Below are 17,203 nucleotides of genomic sequence, written 5' to 3' on the forward strand. Positions count from 1 at the left end.
GCCTGTAGAAAGAGCCCATTTCTTAATGTACCCTGATCTTCCTGTTAAATGCATGATTGTCTGCTTATTTATTTGTGCTGTATCATCAAGATCAATATTGCAAAAGAGATATCAGTTGTAATTACTTCTGAATACCTTTTATTTCTGTGGATCAATGAACCATAAAAGCCTTGTTGCTGTATGTTGCTTCCTTTATGTACACATGGAAAGCAATGAATTGCTAACTCCTGCATGCTGCACATTTAAGCAGATTGCAATTCCTAATTATTATACCTATAATATGACGTTTGCTGCCCATTAGCATCAGCATGAATGCTTTGACATGGTAACCTGCTCTCACTTTCCAACTAGGACCCTATACATCTCCAGAAAAATCACTTGAGAGTGTGCAGGAGCCAGCAATAAGTCACATCATCGATAGCAATTTTATATCACTCACATCAAATGTACTGTATGTGGCTGCTCTATTGGGAGATTTCACTGTTTCCATTAGGACATATTCACTGGTGGGTTGGTGGTCCGATGTATTGTAAAGTCTGTGTTCTTCTGTGAGAATATACAGATGTAAAAGTCCTTCTTTGTCTCCCTGGCCGCTGCATGCATCTCCCTAATCTGTACATAGCATGGGGTATTCCATGTACTGTGAGTAATAGGTATCTGTACATTTTGCAAAGGTGCCAGACTCCCTCCCCAGCAGGGGTTTATCTAGGGATTCATAGTGCAGTCAGGAGCAGGTATAATGGACAGTAAATGTAGTGCATTTCCACAGTGAGAGGACGCAGCAGACATACCCTGTAGAGTGTGTATGGATTAACTTGCACACACAAAGTTAGTACATATTGCTGTGTATCTTGGAATATGGTACATAAACATTAACATGGGAGGTGTGGGGTGTATATGTATTGTCCTGTGTTCCCAGATAAAATATTCATGTATATACAATAAGTTAGGACACCCATGTCAAGCCATATTTTGAATGCATTTTGCTTACCTCAATACCCTAGGCCAGCGCTCCCTTGTAGCCTGTCTAAGCTGTGCACATGCTTACTAAATTCAAAATGAAATGAGTAGAACCAAAATGTTGCTCTGCTGGGCATGCACACAACCCAGGGCCATAGCAAATGAACCCTTTCATTCTCCTTTAACAGACATAAATGGTGGCACATTTTGGTGAATAGATATTGTTTTTTTAAGTATGCAAATAAAAGAACCTTTGAAAACAGTGCATACACATTTAGTGTACCCAGTCAGTGAGTAAGATCCCTCTTTTCAGAAATCAGAGCTACCCAAGGTATCCTGTAAACAGCTGTAAAAGTTAAAAAAAAAGTGTAAAAAAATGTTATCTCTGTTCTTACTTCTGTTTGTTTCCTTTCTTTCCAGTGGAATTATTCTAGCTCAGAAAAGAAGCCTCTGCTAGGTTTCCTTCATACAAAACATGTTTTAGAAAACCTGCTGTGTATTGAGCACTAGGCACATGTCATCACTAGAAGCAATATGACGGCATTCTGTGGTATTGCACTTCATGCTTAAAGGGGTTGTTCACCTTCAATGTACAAATCTTATGAAACCACTAACAATGCTCTCAATGTGTTGGGTGTTGGTAGCTTGTACTTGATCCCAACTAAGATATAATTAATCCTTATTGAAAGCAAAACCAGTCTATTGGGTTTATTTAATGTTTACATGATTTTCTAGTAGACTTATGAAGATCTAAATTATGAAAAGATCCATTATCCGGAAAACTCCAGGTCCCAAGCACCTCGATCCCCCATCTGCACAGTTAAAGTCTCTGCAGCACACAGACAACACTCCCCCTCCCTCTCACAAACTTGTAACAGTTTCTCTTCAGTATTTGAATGCTGCTCAAATTCCCCAGCACAGAAAGCAGTGACAGATTGACAGCAGACACAGCCAATAGGAGTTAAGTTAGCTGCCAGTACAATGTGTGATATCATATAAGGAAGAGGAAGTGTCAGTGACCCCCTCCCAGCACAGGGTCCGTGTGGAACTAATGGATTAGTACAGGGAAACTTCTGAGATGAATATCTCTTGAACTGTACTTTTTCTGTTAACTATTTCTATGGAAAAGTGTGTTCTATTAATGTGTACTGTTTGATTTGTCAATTTGTTACAAAGGTGAACAACCCCTTTAAGACAACCTCTAAATACAGACTGCTATTAAGCACAGTATTTAGTCAGTTTCCTTCAAATCTTTAAGTAGGTACAGCCATGCTTGGAACAAATGACATCTATTGTTTTTCACATTTTGCAATGTAGAAGTTAACCCCTGTCAGCCTAACGTGTAATTCATACATACTATCTAACCAAGGCATTTAAACTGTGCAAAGAGAGCAAATGAAGAAAATATATGGCACATAAAGCTTAATATAATAATATTCCTTAGACCATTAATATACAGACACGAATGTAGAACTTTATATATAAACACATTCAAAAGTGCATGAACCATCAACTGGTTATAAAATACTACTGTCTATTGAGATGCACTTTTCTTTTCTTTTTTATTTTCAATTCGCTCTCCAACTATACCAGAAACAAATATTTTATACTAAAAATATTGTCCTGTTTGGTGCCAAGCTGTTTCTTTTGTTGATAAACCTGCTTGGGGGGAAAAAAAACAATCAGCAGCAAGCCGAGCTATTCGGATGCAGAAACCATGTGCGTCTTTAGGAGCTCACATGTAGTTTTAGGAAGTCCGAAGGCTTGAGCATTAATGAATAAGCCCCTAGGATAACTCCTGATAAATCCTTAAAAAGATTGGAGTACATGCACTAAATGGAGCTGTAAATGAAATATTCTTTAGGACTTAATAATCTGCCCTACACTAACCTCAGTTCTGCAGGAAAACATAATTATTTAAGGGCCTTTAAAGAATTCTTTCTTACCTAATTGTACACACAGGGGTCTATGTATCATGCTATGGAAAAAAATGGAGGAATAACAACCAATCCGATCTTTGCTTTTGTTTTCTAACTTATAGGTAACTGTTAAAATCAAATTGTTGATTGGTTTCTATGGGCAACATCACCAATAATGTTTTACTCCAGTTTTTACACATCATGATAAATAGACCCCACAACGTGTGCTTTGTTGAGATATTTCCACTGCAGAACTGCTTGATACTGCTCATGCTTCCTGCCACTAACATGAACAGTTGTATTCACTTTCAGGTTGAATTTCCAAATTCTGCATTTGCCATTAGCCTTATGGCATATCTGGTATGCTCTCAATTGCCCATTGGCTTTCTTGGGGTCATGCATGGTATGGCCAGCTTTTTATTGTTTTCATCATTCATGCAAACTTTGTTGCACCATGCACAGGCCAAAATAATGCATTGCCAATCCCATCCAATCCTTGAACCAATCTATGGCCATAGTACATGGATATTGGATGGGATCTACAGACCACCATACACACAGATAATCATTTGAAACTTTGGTTTACTTAGTTTTATCTGTGGGTATGGCCAACTTTGGGCGATGGCACACCAGGCTTTGGCAAGCTGATCAGCTCCAATTAACTCTCTGCTGTTAGTGCACACTAACAGAGAGAATTGTGGTGGCAACATGTGAAAGTATAAATTTTTGCGCCAAAATTCACTCCATGAGTACATGGGTTGATGCGCTGCTTTTTAGTGTACATACTTCTGGGAGCAATTGGGAGCAGCAGCTTTTTCAGAATGGCATGTCATCAGCGTTAGGTTAAAGAAGTTGAAAAGTAACTTTAATGATCAAGTTTGTGCTGTCTTAACTGAATTTTGGGTATATCCAGGGTATATCCAGGGTATATATCCAAAAACATACCCAAGATAGTATAGTTCCACCATGATTGTTTCTAGGACACTATTCATTGGGTAACATTACATTACATCTCTTGGTGAAGATAGATGTATCTTGGAGAATTGCATACTCTATAAATATGTATTTTACTACAAGGAGGAAAAGGATAGATGTGCAGTAACCATTCAAGCGGCTTTGTAGTAGTACAATTATTTGTATGAGAGTTATACGGAAAATGTACACACAAAGGATACAATATCTGTAAAGGTAATTTCACATACAGTAACATGACATGGTAGCCCACAGATAACGAGTATAAAGGCATCTTGAGGTATGACCCTTGGTGGGGAGAGGTAATGGTCACTCTATAATTTTTCTGATGCAGCATTACTCTGCTAACTTCCATATAAACATGAAAAAGTTACTAGCCTTTCCTGTAACTTTGTGTACAAGTATTGTGCTGGTATAAGCCTGTTACACGTAGTCTTATAAGCTCTGTGTGCAGGATATGTGGATGTATATCTAATAATAAACAGATTTATCTACTGATCCTTGTGAGAGGCTCTTTATTTTGAGTGGCATCTACACAGATATTCATCTGTGAGCATGAAGACCTTCTGGACTGAATCTGGGTTTGGGCAGACACTTGGTTACACTAACACAAAGGGACAGATTCCCTAAAGGGCGAAGTGGCTAACACTAGTGTCAATTCGCTAGCGTTACAGCCTGCGGGGACTTCCCCGATTTCCTAACTAACGCAGGCGTCACTTCACTGGCGAAGAAGATAGAAGCTAGAATTGCTTCACACTCTAACGCCAGGCGAATTTTGTTCTGGTGAATGGACGTAACTCCACAAATCCATTAAGATGCAGAATTTACTGAACGTTACCTCATTCGCCTGACTTGTCAGCTCAGACCAGGTGAAGTGCAATGGAGTGCATAGGACTACCTCAATTTTTAGTGCAAAAAAACGCTGACGTCTTTTCCTTTTTTCAGAGTAATAGCCTGCAAAGGTCCCTAAAAATATTTTTGGGTAACCGGGTTCCCCCCTCCATTTTCTAACATATGGAACGTAAACTGTTTTGATTGCCGAAGTAACGCTAGCGAAAATTTGCCAGTGTTCGGCGCCCTGGACATAACTTCGCACTTTGGTGAATTAGCGTTGTCCTACCGAATTTACGCTTGGCAAAGTGTTCCGATGGCTGTGAAGCAGACGATGGTGAATTTTCGCCAGTTAGGGAATTTGCCACAAAGGCTACACAGCAGTAAACTCAGGACCAAAAACCCTCATTTACATACAATTAAAGAATCTAATGTAGCAGTTAAATACATGAAAAAATCAAACATATAAACATTGTCCAACTTGTTTATGTTAAAGGGTACCTCTGAAGCTGGGGGCTCCAGGGCAAATATTTTCCCTACATTCCATATCCTTTAGTATGGGATAGGAAATGTATAAAAAAAAAATATCCATGCACTTACCATTAGTGCCAAGTGTACAAGGTAAGCTGGGGCACAACACTGGCTTCAAAAATGGAAATTTGTAGTCATGATTCTGTGAAACTGGAGCTGCACTAAGAGCCTTCAATGGGCATCTTAATAAAGTACTTAGCAGATTTATCAAGGGTTGAATTGAGAATTCAAATTAAAACTTTCATTTTTTGGTCATTATTTGGTATTTATCATACTCTGGCCCTTTAAGAATTCGAATTTGGCTATTTGCCACCTATTTTGCCTGCCGAATTACTATTTAAGTCAATGGGAGAGGTACAGGGATCAATTTGGAGATTTTGCAGCCTTCCTGACATTCGAGTTGGTTAAGGGTAGTTTAAGTTCGTCCAAGTATTAAAAATTCGATTTCATTAATACATTTCGATTAGTCCAATTTCGAATTTATGGGAGTTTTAAAAAACTCACATGGAAAAGTTACTTTTAATTTATTTATTTTTCTTCATTCGGCCCTTTTGCTAGACCAAGGTAGGACTGAATCTATCTTCGTTCTTTTCTCTTTCTTTACCTTTCCTTTATATAGTGAATAAAGTACCCCCTCTAGTAAAATATAAGGAGGCCGAAGGCCGAGTGTTTTTATACAGGTCATGGAACTCCGAGGTGACTTCTAATATCATCATATTTTGCAACTGGGGGTACTTTTTACTATTTATTCTAATACACAAGTTTCAGTGAGTCATCTGACACAAATGACATCAGAACTCACCGTTTATTCAGAGCTTTTGTGTATTATATGCAAATATCTGATGATGTTACATAAATGTAAAACTACGTTCTCTCTCTCAAAATGTTAAAACGAAAAAAAAATTAAAACTATTGAAAAGAAAAAACTCACATGAATTCGAAATTCGACCCTTGATAAATGCACCTCCCCAGTACACATATATATTTTTGCAAAACACAGGCACAATAAATAAGATATGTTTAAATGAAGATAATAAGCTCTGTATAAACAAACTGCTCAATTCACCAATCTGCAGCATTTGCCAGCTCATTATACTGGGGGCTTATGGGTTGACTGGTTTGTTTTACTACACAATTCCATGTCATTCTTTCTCCATGGCTAGAAGTATAAGAGCGTACGTACCCCTTAGTGCTTATGGACAGAGCACCTCTGTCTGGAAACTGGCTGCACCTCCACCTTGAGTGTCTTTGTGGCCTGTGCCGATGCCGTAACTTGTTCATCTGAGTGGAGCACAGGTTAGGGGACAGGTAAGGATCTCCACCTCCTTTCATCAAGGAGGCTAACCTGCGTACAACCATATGGAAATTACATCACAGGCCTATTTTTCCTGCACAGTAAAATAATTTATACTGGTAAAGGTGCAAAAAAGCTGTGTAAAATGTGAATTTATAAAGGAGTGTATTTTCTTTCATGCCATCTGAACCCAGTATTTAACCTCAAGCACGCAAAAGAGAGCATTTCTTATGGAGACTATAGCCCAGTCAAAAAGTAAAGTTGTTCTAACCATTAAACATTTTAATTACAAAATGAGAATGAAATTGATCAATACATATCCCCTGGTCCCATATCATTAGTAATTTGGTATTTGCGCAAGTGCATATATCTTGACAAAAACAGAAGTTTTTTGAGCACCAGCCAGGTATTAGGTTAGTGATTACACTCACTGGGAGTGCCTAACATTTGGTACCCGACAGTAATTTACACTTTCCTGTTCCTTTCATAATTAACATGTTTAATGTTTAGAAGTGAGTGATTTAAGCAGTTGGGTTGCTGAGGGTTTATAGCAACAACTTGGCTTCTGATGCTCTGTTGGGTATTTTTCGGCTACTTTAGCTTGAAAATACATTTCTGGTCCTGAGAACAGCACTGCTGCATTACTTACTAATTCACCATTTTGGTGTCAGTATTATTTTAAGGGAAAAGAATGTGGGCATGGAAGCACCATCAAAATGTTACTGTGTGAAGAGCACCACTGGCTTATACAGTCACTGACCACAAAATCCAGCTTAGTTAAGGGACAGATATTGGGGAGAATGACTAATCAAACCTATATTTGCACAAATAAAGTGCTACCAATATTAGACAAGTAAAAGAGTCACTGTTATTGTGCCCTTGGCCACTCAAAAGTAGCATAATAATGTGCCATACCTAGCTTATACACAGTGTCGGACAGGCCAGACCCCTCTCCAGATCTCTGGAAAAAAGGGTTTTTTGTAGGCGCCGCGCATCGCCTTGTGTGCATGCACTTGGCACCAAACACCCAGGTGCCTTCACGCTAGGGTTGCCGCCCGGCCGGTATTTTACCGGCCTAGCCGGTAAAACACCTGCCAAGGCCGGGGCCGGTATTACAAATTTACCGGCAATGTAGCTGCCGGTAAATTTGTAATACCCTTAAAAAGACCCCCTCGGCCCGCCCCCAATCCCCTGTAAACTTACCTTGTCCTCCAGTTTCTGTCCTGGCCGCTCCCCTGTCCCTGCCCCTTTGACGTCACACCATGCCCCCTTTTTGTACCTGCCCCACAGGCTGGAGATTTTTTTTGCAAAAGGTGGCAACCCTACTTCACGCAGGTGCGCCGAACAGCATATTCATGTGCGCGCACTCGGCTTGTCTCAGTAGGGGGGCGGGGGGTTGGAGGGGGGCCCTGGACAGTAGTCCGGGTGGGCCCCCCAGTCCAACCCTGCTTATACAAACTTTATGTTATAGAGTCTTCTATCCTTAGCAACTTTTCAATTGATCTTCATTTTTCTTATTATTAATTATTTGCTTCTTTTTATGCTGCTTTACAGCTTTTAAATGGGGGCCAAAAACTTGGACCATAGCAACTATATATTAGCTGAAAATCCAAGATGGAGGAAAATTAAGACCAATTGCAAATTGTCTCAGAATATCATAGTGTAAAAGTACATTTAACAGTGAAATACCCCTTTGTAACATGTGTGGTGATATATTAATACATACAACAGTATATCCTGGTCCCTCTCCAGTCTAAAATCTCTGTCTCTAATAAATCTTTATTGTGCCTCCACACTTGTACCTCTGCTCTTTGTTCTCCTTCTTCACCTAAGTGTAAGGGTTTGTTTCAGCTGCAGCACACTTTCTCCATTCTGTAGCCTACTTGCTGTGCCAGCCTCCTTCCATACTGCTTCCAAGATCCTTGGATGACCTTTCATTCCACTGTGGAATGCTCATCGCCCATTTCTATAGTAATGTAAATGCAAAAAATAAAATCCCATAATTTATTTCTTTACTGAAAAACAAACTTATCTCCAATTTAATTAAAGAATCTGTACCGTTTTAATAAAAAAAAAAGCTGATTATATGCAATATTATGCAGTGGAAATCCCCCCTTTGTTTACTTGTTCTGACTTGTTCTCTAAATGGTCGCCGGCTACTTTTCAGGGTAACAGAGCTGCTTGAGATCAGAATAGAAAGGTGATTAATAAAAATAGCAATAACAATGAAAGTGTCGCCTTACAAAGCTTTTGTTTTTAGATTGGGCCAGTGACCCCCATTTGAAAGCTGGATAAGACTCCAACAGTTCATCTTTTGACAGCTCAACCCGCAGTCCCTCATTTGTTCTAGAAAGTCCCATTTTTCTCTGTACTGAACAGCCAGAAAAAGAAACAAAGTTTCTAACTTAATTGGCTTTTAGCAGAGAGCACAGAACAGCCACAGCTGCTTATAAGATACTTTTGTAACAATTTTAAAATACAGAAAACAAGTAATTGTAACAATATAAGGTAACAGTTCCCTTGGGAAATGTTAGATGCACAGCAGGGTAATTCAACTTCATTAGCAAAACTGTAATTGAAAAAAACACAGAAATATGTTCAAACTTTCATAACCTGCCAAATTTAGAAAAATGAACATGGTAATTAGGGGGTGGGGTCAAAAATGGGCGTGGTCACAATTTTCCACCGTGCTACGTGCGCCAATTTTTTTGTCCCTCTTTTTATTTCCAAAATGTTGGAAAGTATGTAAGCGTCAAAAGAGGAAGGCAAATAATTAAAAACAACTATTTTTAAAAAAAGAAATAAAGGCCAATTAAAAGGTTGCTTAGCGTTAGCCATTCTATAAAGTACTAAAAGTTAACTTAAAGGTCGTCCTTTAATGGAGTGAGCATTGGTCAATTTAGTAGCAGTCTACTGGCATGTTTGGGGCTAATGAATTATTCATTGGCCATTGCTACAGTAATTTTACTGGTATGTCTGAAGTTAATTATACTGGTCCATTAGGGCTGATTATCCATTTTCTGTAGTAATTACACTGGCAACGCGTGTATTTTGCAAACAAATGTCATAAAATGGACACCGTAGCCTGAACCAACCTAATTCCATTCTGATTGGTTCGAACGTATCACCGCGTTTCTTTTGTCTGATTGGCCATCGTGCCGATCAATTAATGTGACCCATCTCGCGGAAGTAAGTAGACTCCATGTGAGCGGTATCCTGTTTTGCAAAAGATTGTGGGAGAGGTAATACGCCTGCTTGTGCTTGGTGCTGTACATTTATGCAAGTTAGTTAATCTGCGTGATATGAACACGATTTAGTGAAAAGGAACGTGCTGGGAAAGCATACTATCCAGGAACGGCTGCATTTATTGAATTGAAAGAAAAGAGAGGCGTAGAAACCATCGCTATATCACAAGGAAGCTAAGGCAATTTTGAGACGTGATCTCATGTTGCTATTCAGTGTGACATGGGATTATTTGGGTGATTTTATTGTGCTGTATTTATACACATACACTACTATTGCGCTTGCAGTGCTGCACCGATACTCCTAGCAGCAGTATACACAAATAATTGCAGGGATCTGCATAAGGATCACCCACACTGGACATTGTGCATCATGGGGGGGAAGAAGAACATGGCCAATTACCGTAATGTTTGTGTCTACAACTCGATCCAAAATAAGCCAGTGTTCACTACTCCCTGTTATGTAAACCTTCCCCATGTTGTCATAAAACATTTTAAAGGGGTTGTTCGCCTATAAGATAACTTTTAGTATGATGTACATAGTGGTATTCTGAGACAATTTGCAATTTTTTTTTTATTATTTGTGGTTTTTGAGTTATTATGCTTTTTATTCAGCTGCAATTCAATTTGCATCTTAAGCAATGTGGTAACTAGGGCCCTTATTACCCTAGTAACCATGCATTGATTTGAATAATAGACTGGAATATGAATAGGAGAGGGCCTGAATAGAAGGATCAGTAATAAAAAGTAACACTACATTTGTAGCCTTACAGAGCATTTTTTTTTTAGAAGGCAGTCCAAAGCAGCCTACCAAAAACCAGGGATATCACACATCACTTGTATCCGAAAAAAGTCTATTAAGGCATACCCTAAATCCATATGCCTTCTCCTGCCATGTGGATAGCACACCTAAGCACATGATTTATTAGCACATGACATCTATTTCCAAATGCTAACAAACAGACAGTGTAGAGCAGGTAGAGTATGGCACGCAGGCAGCATAGAGCAGGAGACAGAACAATGGAGGGGCATAGAGTCTGAATCTGAGGGTGAACAATGCAGGGGCCAGTTAGTTTCAGTACTGATGAACAGAGAGGACCTATACACGGGGAGGTATGCTGCTGACGTGGTATGAAGGGTCGAAATTGGCAGCTCAACTCTGTCCTTGTATGACCTACTTAACTGTCTGAATTTTGTCCACACCACTTCACATTGCTATCTATCTTTCTACTGAGTACAGAAAGGCTATGAAATAATTAATTTTATTAGGGATGCACAGAATCCACTATTTCGGGTTCAGCCAAACCACCGAATCCTTTGTGAACGTTTTGGACGAATACCGAACCAAACCCTAATTTGCATATGCAAATAAGGTATGGGATGTGGAACATTTTTTACTTTATTGTTTTGTGACAAAAAGTCATGCAATTTCCCTCCCCGCAGCTAATTTGCATTTGCAAATTAGGATTTGGTTCAGACGGGCAGAAGCATTCGGCCGAATCCGAATCCTGCTGAAAAAGGCTGAATCCCAAACCGAATCCTAGATTCGGTGCATCCGTAATTTCTATAGAGCAGTGTGCAACACGTTTATTACACTTAATTGGATTTAAACCGTAAACCAGCTATAAACCCTGCAGTAAAAACTTCCTGAACTCACACCCTCCCTATTCCCAAAATGGTTATACTCTCTAGACCAGTGATTCCCAACCAGTGGCTGGTGTGCAGCATGTTACTCTCCAACTCCTTGGATGTTGCTCCCAGTTGCCTCAAAGCAGGTGCTTATTTTTCCTGGCTGGGAGGCAAGTTTTGGTTGTGTAAAACCACCTGTACTGCCAAACAGAGCTTTCTATATGCTGCCAGTCCACCAAATAGCCAACCACAGCCCATATTTGGCATCCCCCTGGAACTTTTTTCATGCTTGTGTTGCTCCCCAATTCTTTATAAATTTGAATATGACTCACGGGTAAACAAAAAAAAGTTTGGAACCCATGCTCTAGACTGTTACATCTGCTGCCTACTTGTAGTTCCAGGCCGGAAAATATCTGTGCTTACAGCACAAAAAACAAAAAGTTCATTACTGGCCAATAACAAAAGAGTGGCCAAATGGAACAAAGATCAGCTTGGTTGGCAACCTTGCCAGATGAGCATAATGGTACTGCCACACAGGCCGAGGATCAGCTGACACACAGATGGAGCAGATTTCAACACCAAATGTGTGAATATGCATTTTCACATCGAAATCCATTCTGTGTGTCTGTACTCATGCTGATTCTACAGCTTTGAGTGCAGGGGACTGCAGATCAGCTGACTAAACACAGGACTAGAGTCCGCTCCGTGTGGCACTAGCCTGTTTGTTTATGGCAAGCTCAAGTACTCTTTGTACTTAATGTTTCTTAATAACTATTGTTATCTTCTTTATCACACACCCATACTATGTCCAATGCCTTTATTTAATATTTTTAGCATTCATAAAATATAAATGTTTCTTGTAAAAAAAAAATACTAGCAAACATACATTACAAAATTATTTTGTCATTTCATTGACCATCCATAGTTTGTGATAACTCAAGACCATTGTGTATGCTGCTAATGTTGATATTTAATTAACCCTATTTAAAAACGTGTATCCAGGGAACAGAAAGGGATAAACAAACACTTTGTTGCAATTACATTTGGCAGTATCTTTAAAGACTGCTGCCAGACATTGCATTTGTGTGGATTTTAACTGTGCATTTTCTAGCTGAAATTCACTCTGTGTGTGCACTGATTACTGTCCTTTTAATGTACATGTATATGGACATGAGGTGTGACAATAGTCACAAAATGGTAATATTCACTATATTTTCATTCATTAATCCCATTTTTGAGTGAAAATCCCCATAAAGAAACATTTTATTGGCAATTAAAGGTTTCCCTATTCACAACTAACCTAATTTCAAAGTGTTCCAGCAACCCATTTAGTACACCTGAATGTTATGTATGGCTGAAACAGATAAAACTAGTGAACGAGATGTTTGGCTATTTAAACTAGCATGAAGTGATTTTAGTTGAGTTTCGATTTTACCATTTGAGGCTTGTCTGTGATTGTACTCAATATGGTTTTCTGCAGAATGCAGTACTTATGTCCTGTGTTGTATATGTTTTACAGACTTGGGAAATGCAAGCCTGCCATAATTTCCCTGACCTGGACAGTTTTCTTGTTGAAAAGGTAGATATTTTTTTCTAGAAATCATCAGGTAAAATTGTGCGGAGGTAATGGTTTATATGCCTTTATCTCTCCTTCACAAATGTCCTATTTGTTTTACATTTATGTTCTCTAGGGCGCTGTACAGTTTTCATGTAGGCTGTTTTAAATGAACCAACCTGTACCACAGCTAGACAGTGCTCCAGAATTAAAAGTCTGCTTTGTATTTACAGATTATAGAAAATGAATGATGAAATGTAAGCAGTGCATGCCAGTATCAAAACCCATACTGCTCATACAACATAGTTTCATTTGGTCCTTTTTATCTTTAAATTTTATGCCAAAATGTTTTGACTGGCAGCGTCAAGATGTCAATCACCGCTCAAGAACCCCCCCCACACACACACACACAGTTGCCATAGCTACAGATAGAAAGAAACAGTATATTTTGGCACAAAATTGTAAGTTAGAAAAATTAAAGACAAAAGCAATGTGTCTCGTCCGTTACATGCTTATGTGTGTTGGAATGCACTGCTTAAATTTACCACTGCAAGAACTGATTTCATTTGAGAAGAGCATAGCTAAAGGCATAGCATAATAGCATGATAGATAATATTTTTACTGCAAGCATATTGATAGCATAGCATGTACCGTTTAAGGTGTGCATGGTTATATATGTTTGCTCACAGATGAGGCCTTGCATTGCAGACACAATGCCAGGTTGAAGATGGAGGTGGCATTTACATTCAGAATAGAACATTAAGGGAACAACTTTTCCCAAAGGGTCCATTTTAAGTAAATAATTCTAATTTTTAAAAATGATTTGCTTTTTCTCGATTATAATAAAACAGTACCTTGTACTTGATCCTAACTATGCTATATGAATCCATATTAGTGGCAAAACAATCCTACCGAGTTTATTTAATATTTAAAAACAAGGTATGGGTTGATCCAAATTACGTAAAGATCTCTTATCCGGGAAAACACAAAATCCCAATATAATTCTGGATAGTGGATCCTATGCCTGTAATCTGTATATACTCTCTATCTTGCTTATGGCAAAAAAATTAAAGGCTCGGCTACAAGATATACTATTTTTGTAATTTGTATGTTTCCTATTCTAGCTTTTGAGTGCCTCTCCTCATTATACATGAAGGTTCTCCATATTTATTTCCATAGATCCCACTTGCAGCATACTATGTTCCAGAATACATAAGTAAATCAGAAGAGGAGTATCTGCTCAGGCAGGTAGGTATTTTGCTATAGAAACTCGGAGTACACTGGAGACCAAATAATATATACCAAACACAAATTTTGTACCTTTTAGGTTTATAATGCTCCAAAGCCTAAATGGACACAGCTATCAGGGCGGAAATTGCAAAACTGGGGTATGTTGATTTTTATTCCTATAACAGTTAATTGGTTAACCTTTTGTTTGTTCTCTCAACCTTTCCCTTCTGTATCTTTACTTTGTTTTAAAGCCCGTGTCTATAAATGTAAAATGCCCTTTTGTGTTTCGATTCGTTTATTCTTCTTTACAGATTACTCATTCAGTTGTCTAATATCCATTATTCTGTTTTTCTCACTGTGAGCACATAAATGCCCTTTTGCTGAAATGTTTTCCTACCTCTGAACAGGGTCAAGGGACAAACACATGAACACTTTGATTTTATTGCAGTTTATCCCTTATTGATAAGGCCAAGCTATCTCCAATCCCTCCTACTTGTACAATGTACAATTTATATTTACTGATTGTTGTACTGAAACAGGAGTGCTTTATTATTAACAAGACAAATGCATTTTTCCACGGTTTTCTTACCTCTATTGGCACAGGGGGACTCCCACATTCTCGGGGTATGGTGCAGGAAAAGCTTCCCTCGTGGCTTCAAAAATACACTGACCAAATTTCCTCACTGGGTGTGTTTGGGGATCACTCTGCCAACCATGTGCTAGTAAATGAGTATAATGCTGGGGAGGGTATTATGGTGAGTATTTAAGGGCATGCTAGATGAGTCATTTTCTCAGACCGTTATTTGATCTCCTCATTCTGTCACTTTTCTGCAGCCTCATGAAGATGGTCCCATGTACTATCCCACTGTTACCACCATCAGCCTGGGGTCACACACTCTCCTGGACTTCTATGTGCCCATTAACAAAGAATGCCAAGAGACCCAGAACCAGGTAAATTGACTTGTCTTAAAAATGTTACACTCATTTCTGTGTACACATTGCTGTCATACAGATCTTAATTCCTCCTGCCTTACATTGCTTATGAGCAAAACGTATTTTACATTTCTCAGGGGACGGCGTCAAATGTTGTATATTCCTACAAAACATAAAATCTCGGGGGGAAAAAACATTTGCTTGAATGGGACTTTGAAAAAAACTGCTCCGATTCTAAGAAATGTAAAGTCAGGGTTCTACTGTATACGTACAATATGGTAAAACTACAGTTCCCAGAATTCTCGTTTGGTTCCGACTCAGTTTATCCCGTTTTCTCCTCAGGTGGCAATCACAATATAACAGTCTGTATGAGTCAGCGCTAAAAGCTAGGAGAAATAAGAATGCAGCATAAAGAGAATCTAAGTGTAGCGGGTTGTTGGTAGTTGTAGTTCCACACTCTCCCAAAATTCTACTTTAAGGTGCTTGATTACTTGTTACTTCCACCACGTGTCTTACTTATAAGTTGGGTACTTACAAACGTTTTAAGACTTTTAGGCATTCAAATATAACCAGGGTAGTTTGCTCTGTGGCTGTTCAGTGATTTTAGAAGATTTTTAAGGCGTATCGAATCTCCACTTGGGGAAAATTACTATGCGTGTTATTAGCCTGGTGTCAGCTCTGACTCGCGTTGCTTCCACCCGCTGTAGCTTCCCTAGGCGCCTGGAGATGAAGTCACTACCCTTGCCTTACGCGTTTCGTCTCCTGTAATCAAGCACCTTAAAGTAGAATTTTGGGAGAGTGTGGAACTACAACTACCAACAACCCGCTACACTTAAATTCTCTTTATGCTGCATTCTTATTTCTCCTAGCTTTTAGCGCTGACTCATACAGACTGTTATATTCTACTGTATATGTGTTTGCTTATGTTATCATGAATTTCTTTGATTCATACATTATGTCGAAGCATTTTTTCTCTTACCAGGACAAGGTTGCCAGCACAGAAGAGCAGCGGCATATGCTCTCTCTACTTTTAGAGCCACGGAGTCTCCTTGTGGTACGCGAAGAGCTGTACACTAGTTATCTGCATGGCATTTGTCCAAGGACCTCAGACACACTGAGCCCGATGGTAGCGAACTTAGGAAATTCTACAGCACATGCTGGGGACACATTACAAAGGGGTACTCGTGTGTCACTAACCATTAGATTTGTTCCCAAAGTGCTAAAGACCTCACTTCTTTTGGGTAAGGGGCGGTAAGTTTATCTGCAAAGCTATTTTGCTACTGGATATGGAATTCATTGGTTTGGGTTGGGTAAGGAGCTCAAAATATATAAAGAACTAAATATTCTTGATGAAGGCACTTTTCTCCCAGGATGAACACCATGAGCCTACAAGATTAAATAAAATAGTTTGTTTTACCATTACAATGTGTGCTGCTCAATGTTTTATTCTTTGTTCACAGTTTGGTTCTGCTGTAGGTATAAAAACTAATAGACAGTGCGCTTTGCATTACTACAGAGGCCTGTCAGCATAGAATTAGTGTAGGGTTGGGAACAGAAGTTACATGTAACTGTAGTGTACATGTTTGTGCTTAGTGGATCAGAACAAAATGGATGTGTATACACTAAGCTGAAAATATTGTAGTGAGTTTGAAGAAACCATAACCTTAATACCTGAATATTTAAGCACTGCTACTGCTTTCTACCCTGGATTAGAGATCTGGTGCAATTCACCTGGCACAGTGCTGTAAGCCATAAGCTTTCTACTACCTTACCTCCCTTGCCAAAATAGATGTCCCTTTGCTTTCCCTCCTGTAACACTCTATGGCCAAGCACAGGCAGTGCTACATACAGAGCGTGATGCAACTCTGCATTCCACTAATCTGCCCTAGTAGCCACATCTGCCACCACCCTTAACAGCACAAGGTGCTTGTTATTTGCACCTAACTTCATTTTTGTAAATGAGCCTGTATGCTTGTAAAACAGAGCAGTGTGTTTGTGTAGTGACTGTATAGCAGCATGTGCATGAGTACTACGCTATGGTGCCGTGTTGTGCTGGTTGCAGAAACCCCAATCCCCCTGATGCACAGGATGAGGACATTGTGGAAAT

General features: G+C 39.1%; 1 protein-coding gene across 3 annotated transcripts; it reads left to right on the top strand.

The window, feature by feature from the left end:
* The first annotated feature begins 9,598 nt into the window (after positions 1-9,598).
* Positions 9,599-16,518, top strand: alkbh6.L (alkB homolog 6 L homeolog). 3 transcript variants are annotated; one of them, XM_018229132.2, is made up of 7 exons: positions 9,599-9,696; positions 12,898-12,957; positions 14,113-14,181; positions 14,261-14,321; positions 14,767-14,918; positions 14,998-15,114; positions 16,079-16,518. In XM_018229132.2, exons 2-7 carry the CDS (start codon positions 12,907-12,909, stop codon positions 16,349-16,351), a joined length of 723 nt encoding a protein of 240 aa, XP_018084621.1. In that variant the 5' UTR covers positions 9,599-9,696; positions 12,898-12,906; the 3' UTR covers positions 16,352-16,518. The 3 variants fall into 3 exon arrangements, with proteins under 3 accessions (XP_018084621.1, XP_018084622.1, NP_001088709.1); NM_001095240.1 differs by having other exon boundaries at positions 9,690-9,749; XM_018229133.2 differs by lacking the exon at positions 12,898-12,957 and having other exon boundaries at positions 9,676-9,696.
* Positions 16,519-17,203: the final 685 nt, after the last annotated feature.

This window comes from Xenopus laevis, chromosome 8L (genome assembly GCF_017654675.1).
Source record: "Xenopus laevis strain J_2021 chromosome 8L, Xenopus_laevis_v10.1, whole genome shotgun sequence".
Classification (NCBI taxonomy): Eukaryota; Metazoa; Chordata; class Amphibia; order Anura; family Pipidae; genus Xenopus; species Xenopus laevis.

Bases quoted from the DNA above. Each gene is read 5' to 3' on its own strand.
- alkbh6.L (XM_018229132.2), top strand. From the start codon at position 12,907: ATGCAAGCCTGCCATAATTTCCCTGACCTGGACAGTTTTCTTGTTGAA. The intron at 12,958-14,112 runs GTAGATATTTTT...TTATTTCCATAG, and splicing joins ACAGTTTTCTTGTTGAAAAG to ATCCCACTTGCAGCATACTA. The intron at 15,115-16,078 runs GTAAATTGACTT...TTCTCTTACCAG, and splicing joins GCCAAGAGACCCAGAACCAG to GACAAGGTTGCCAGCACAGA.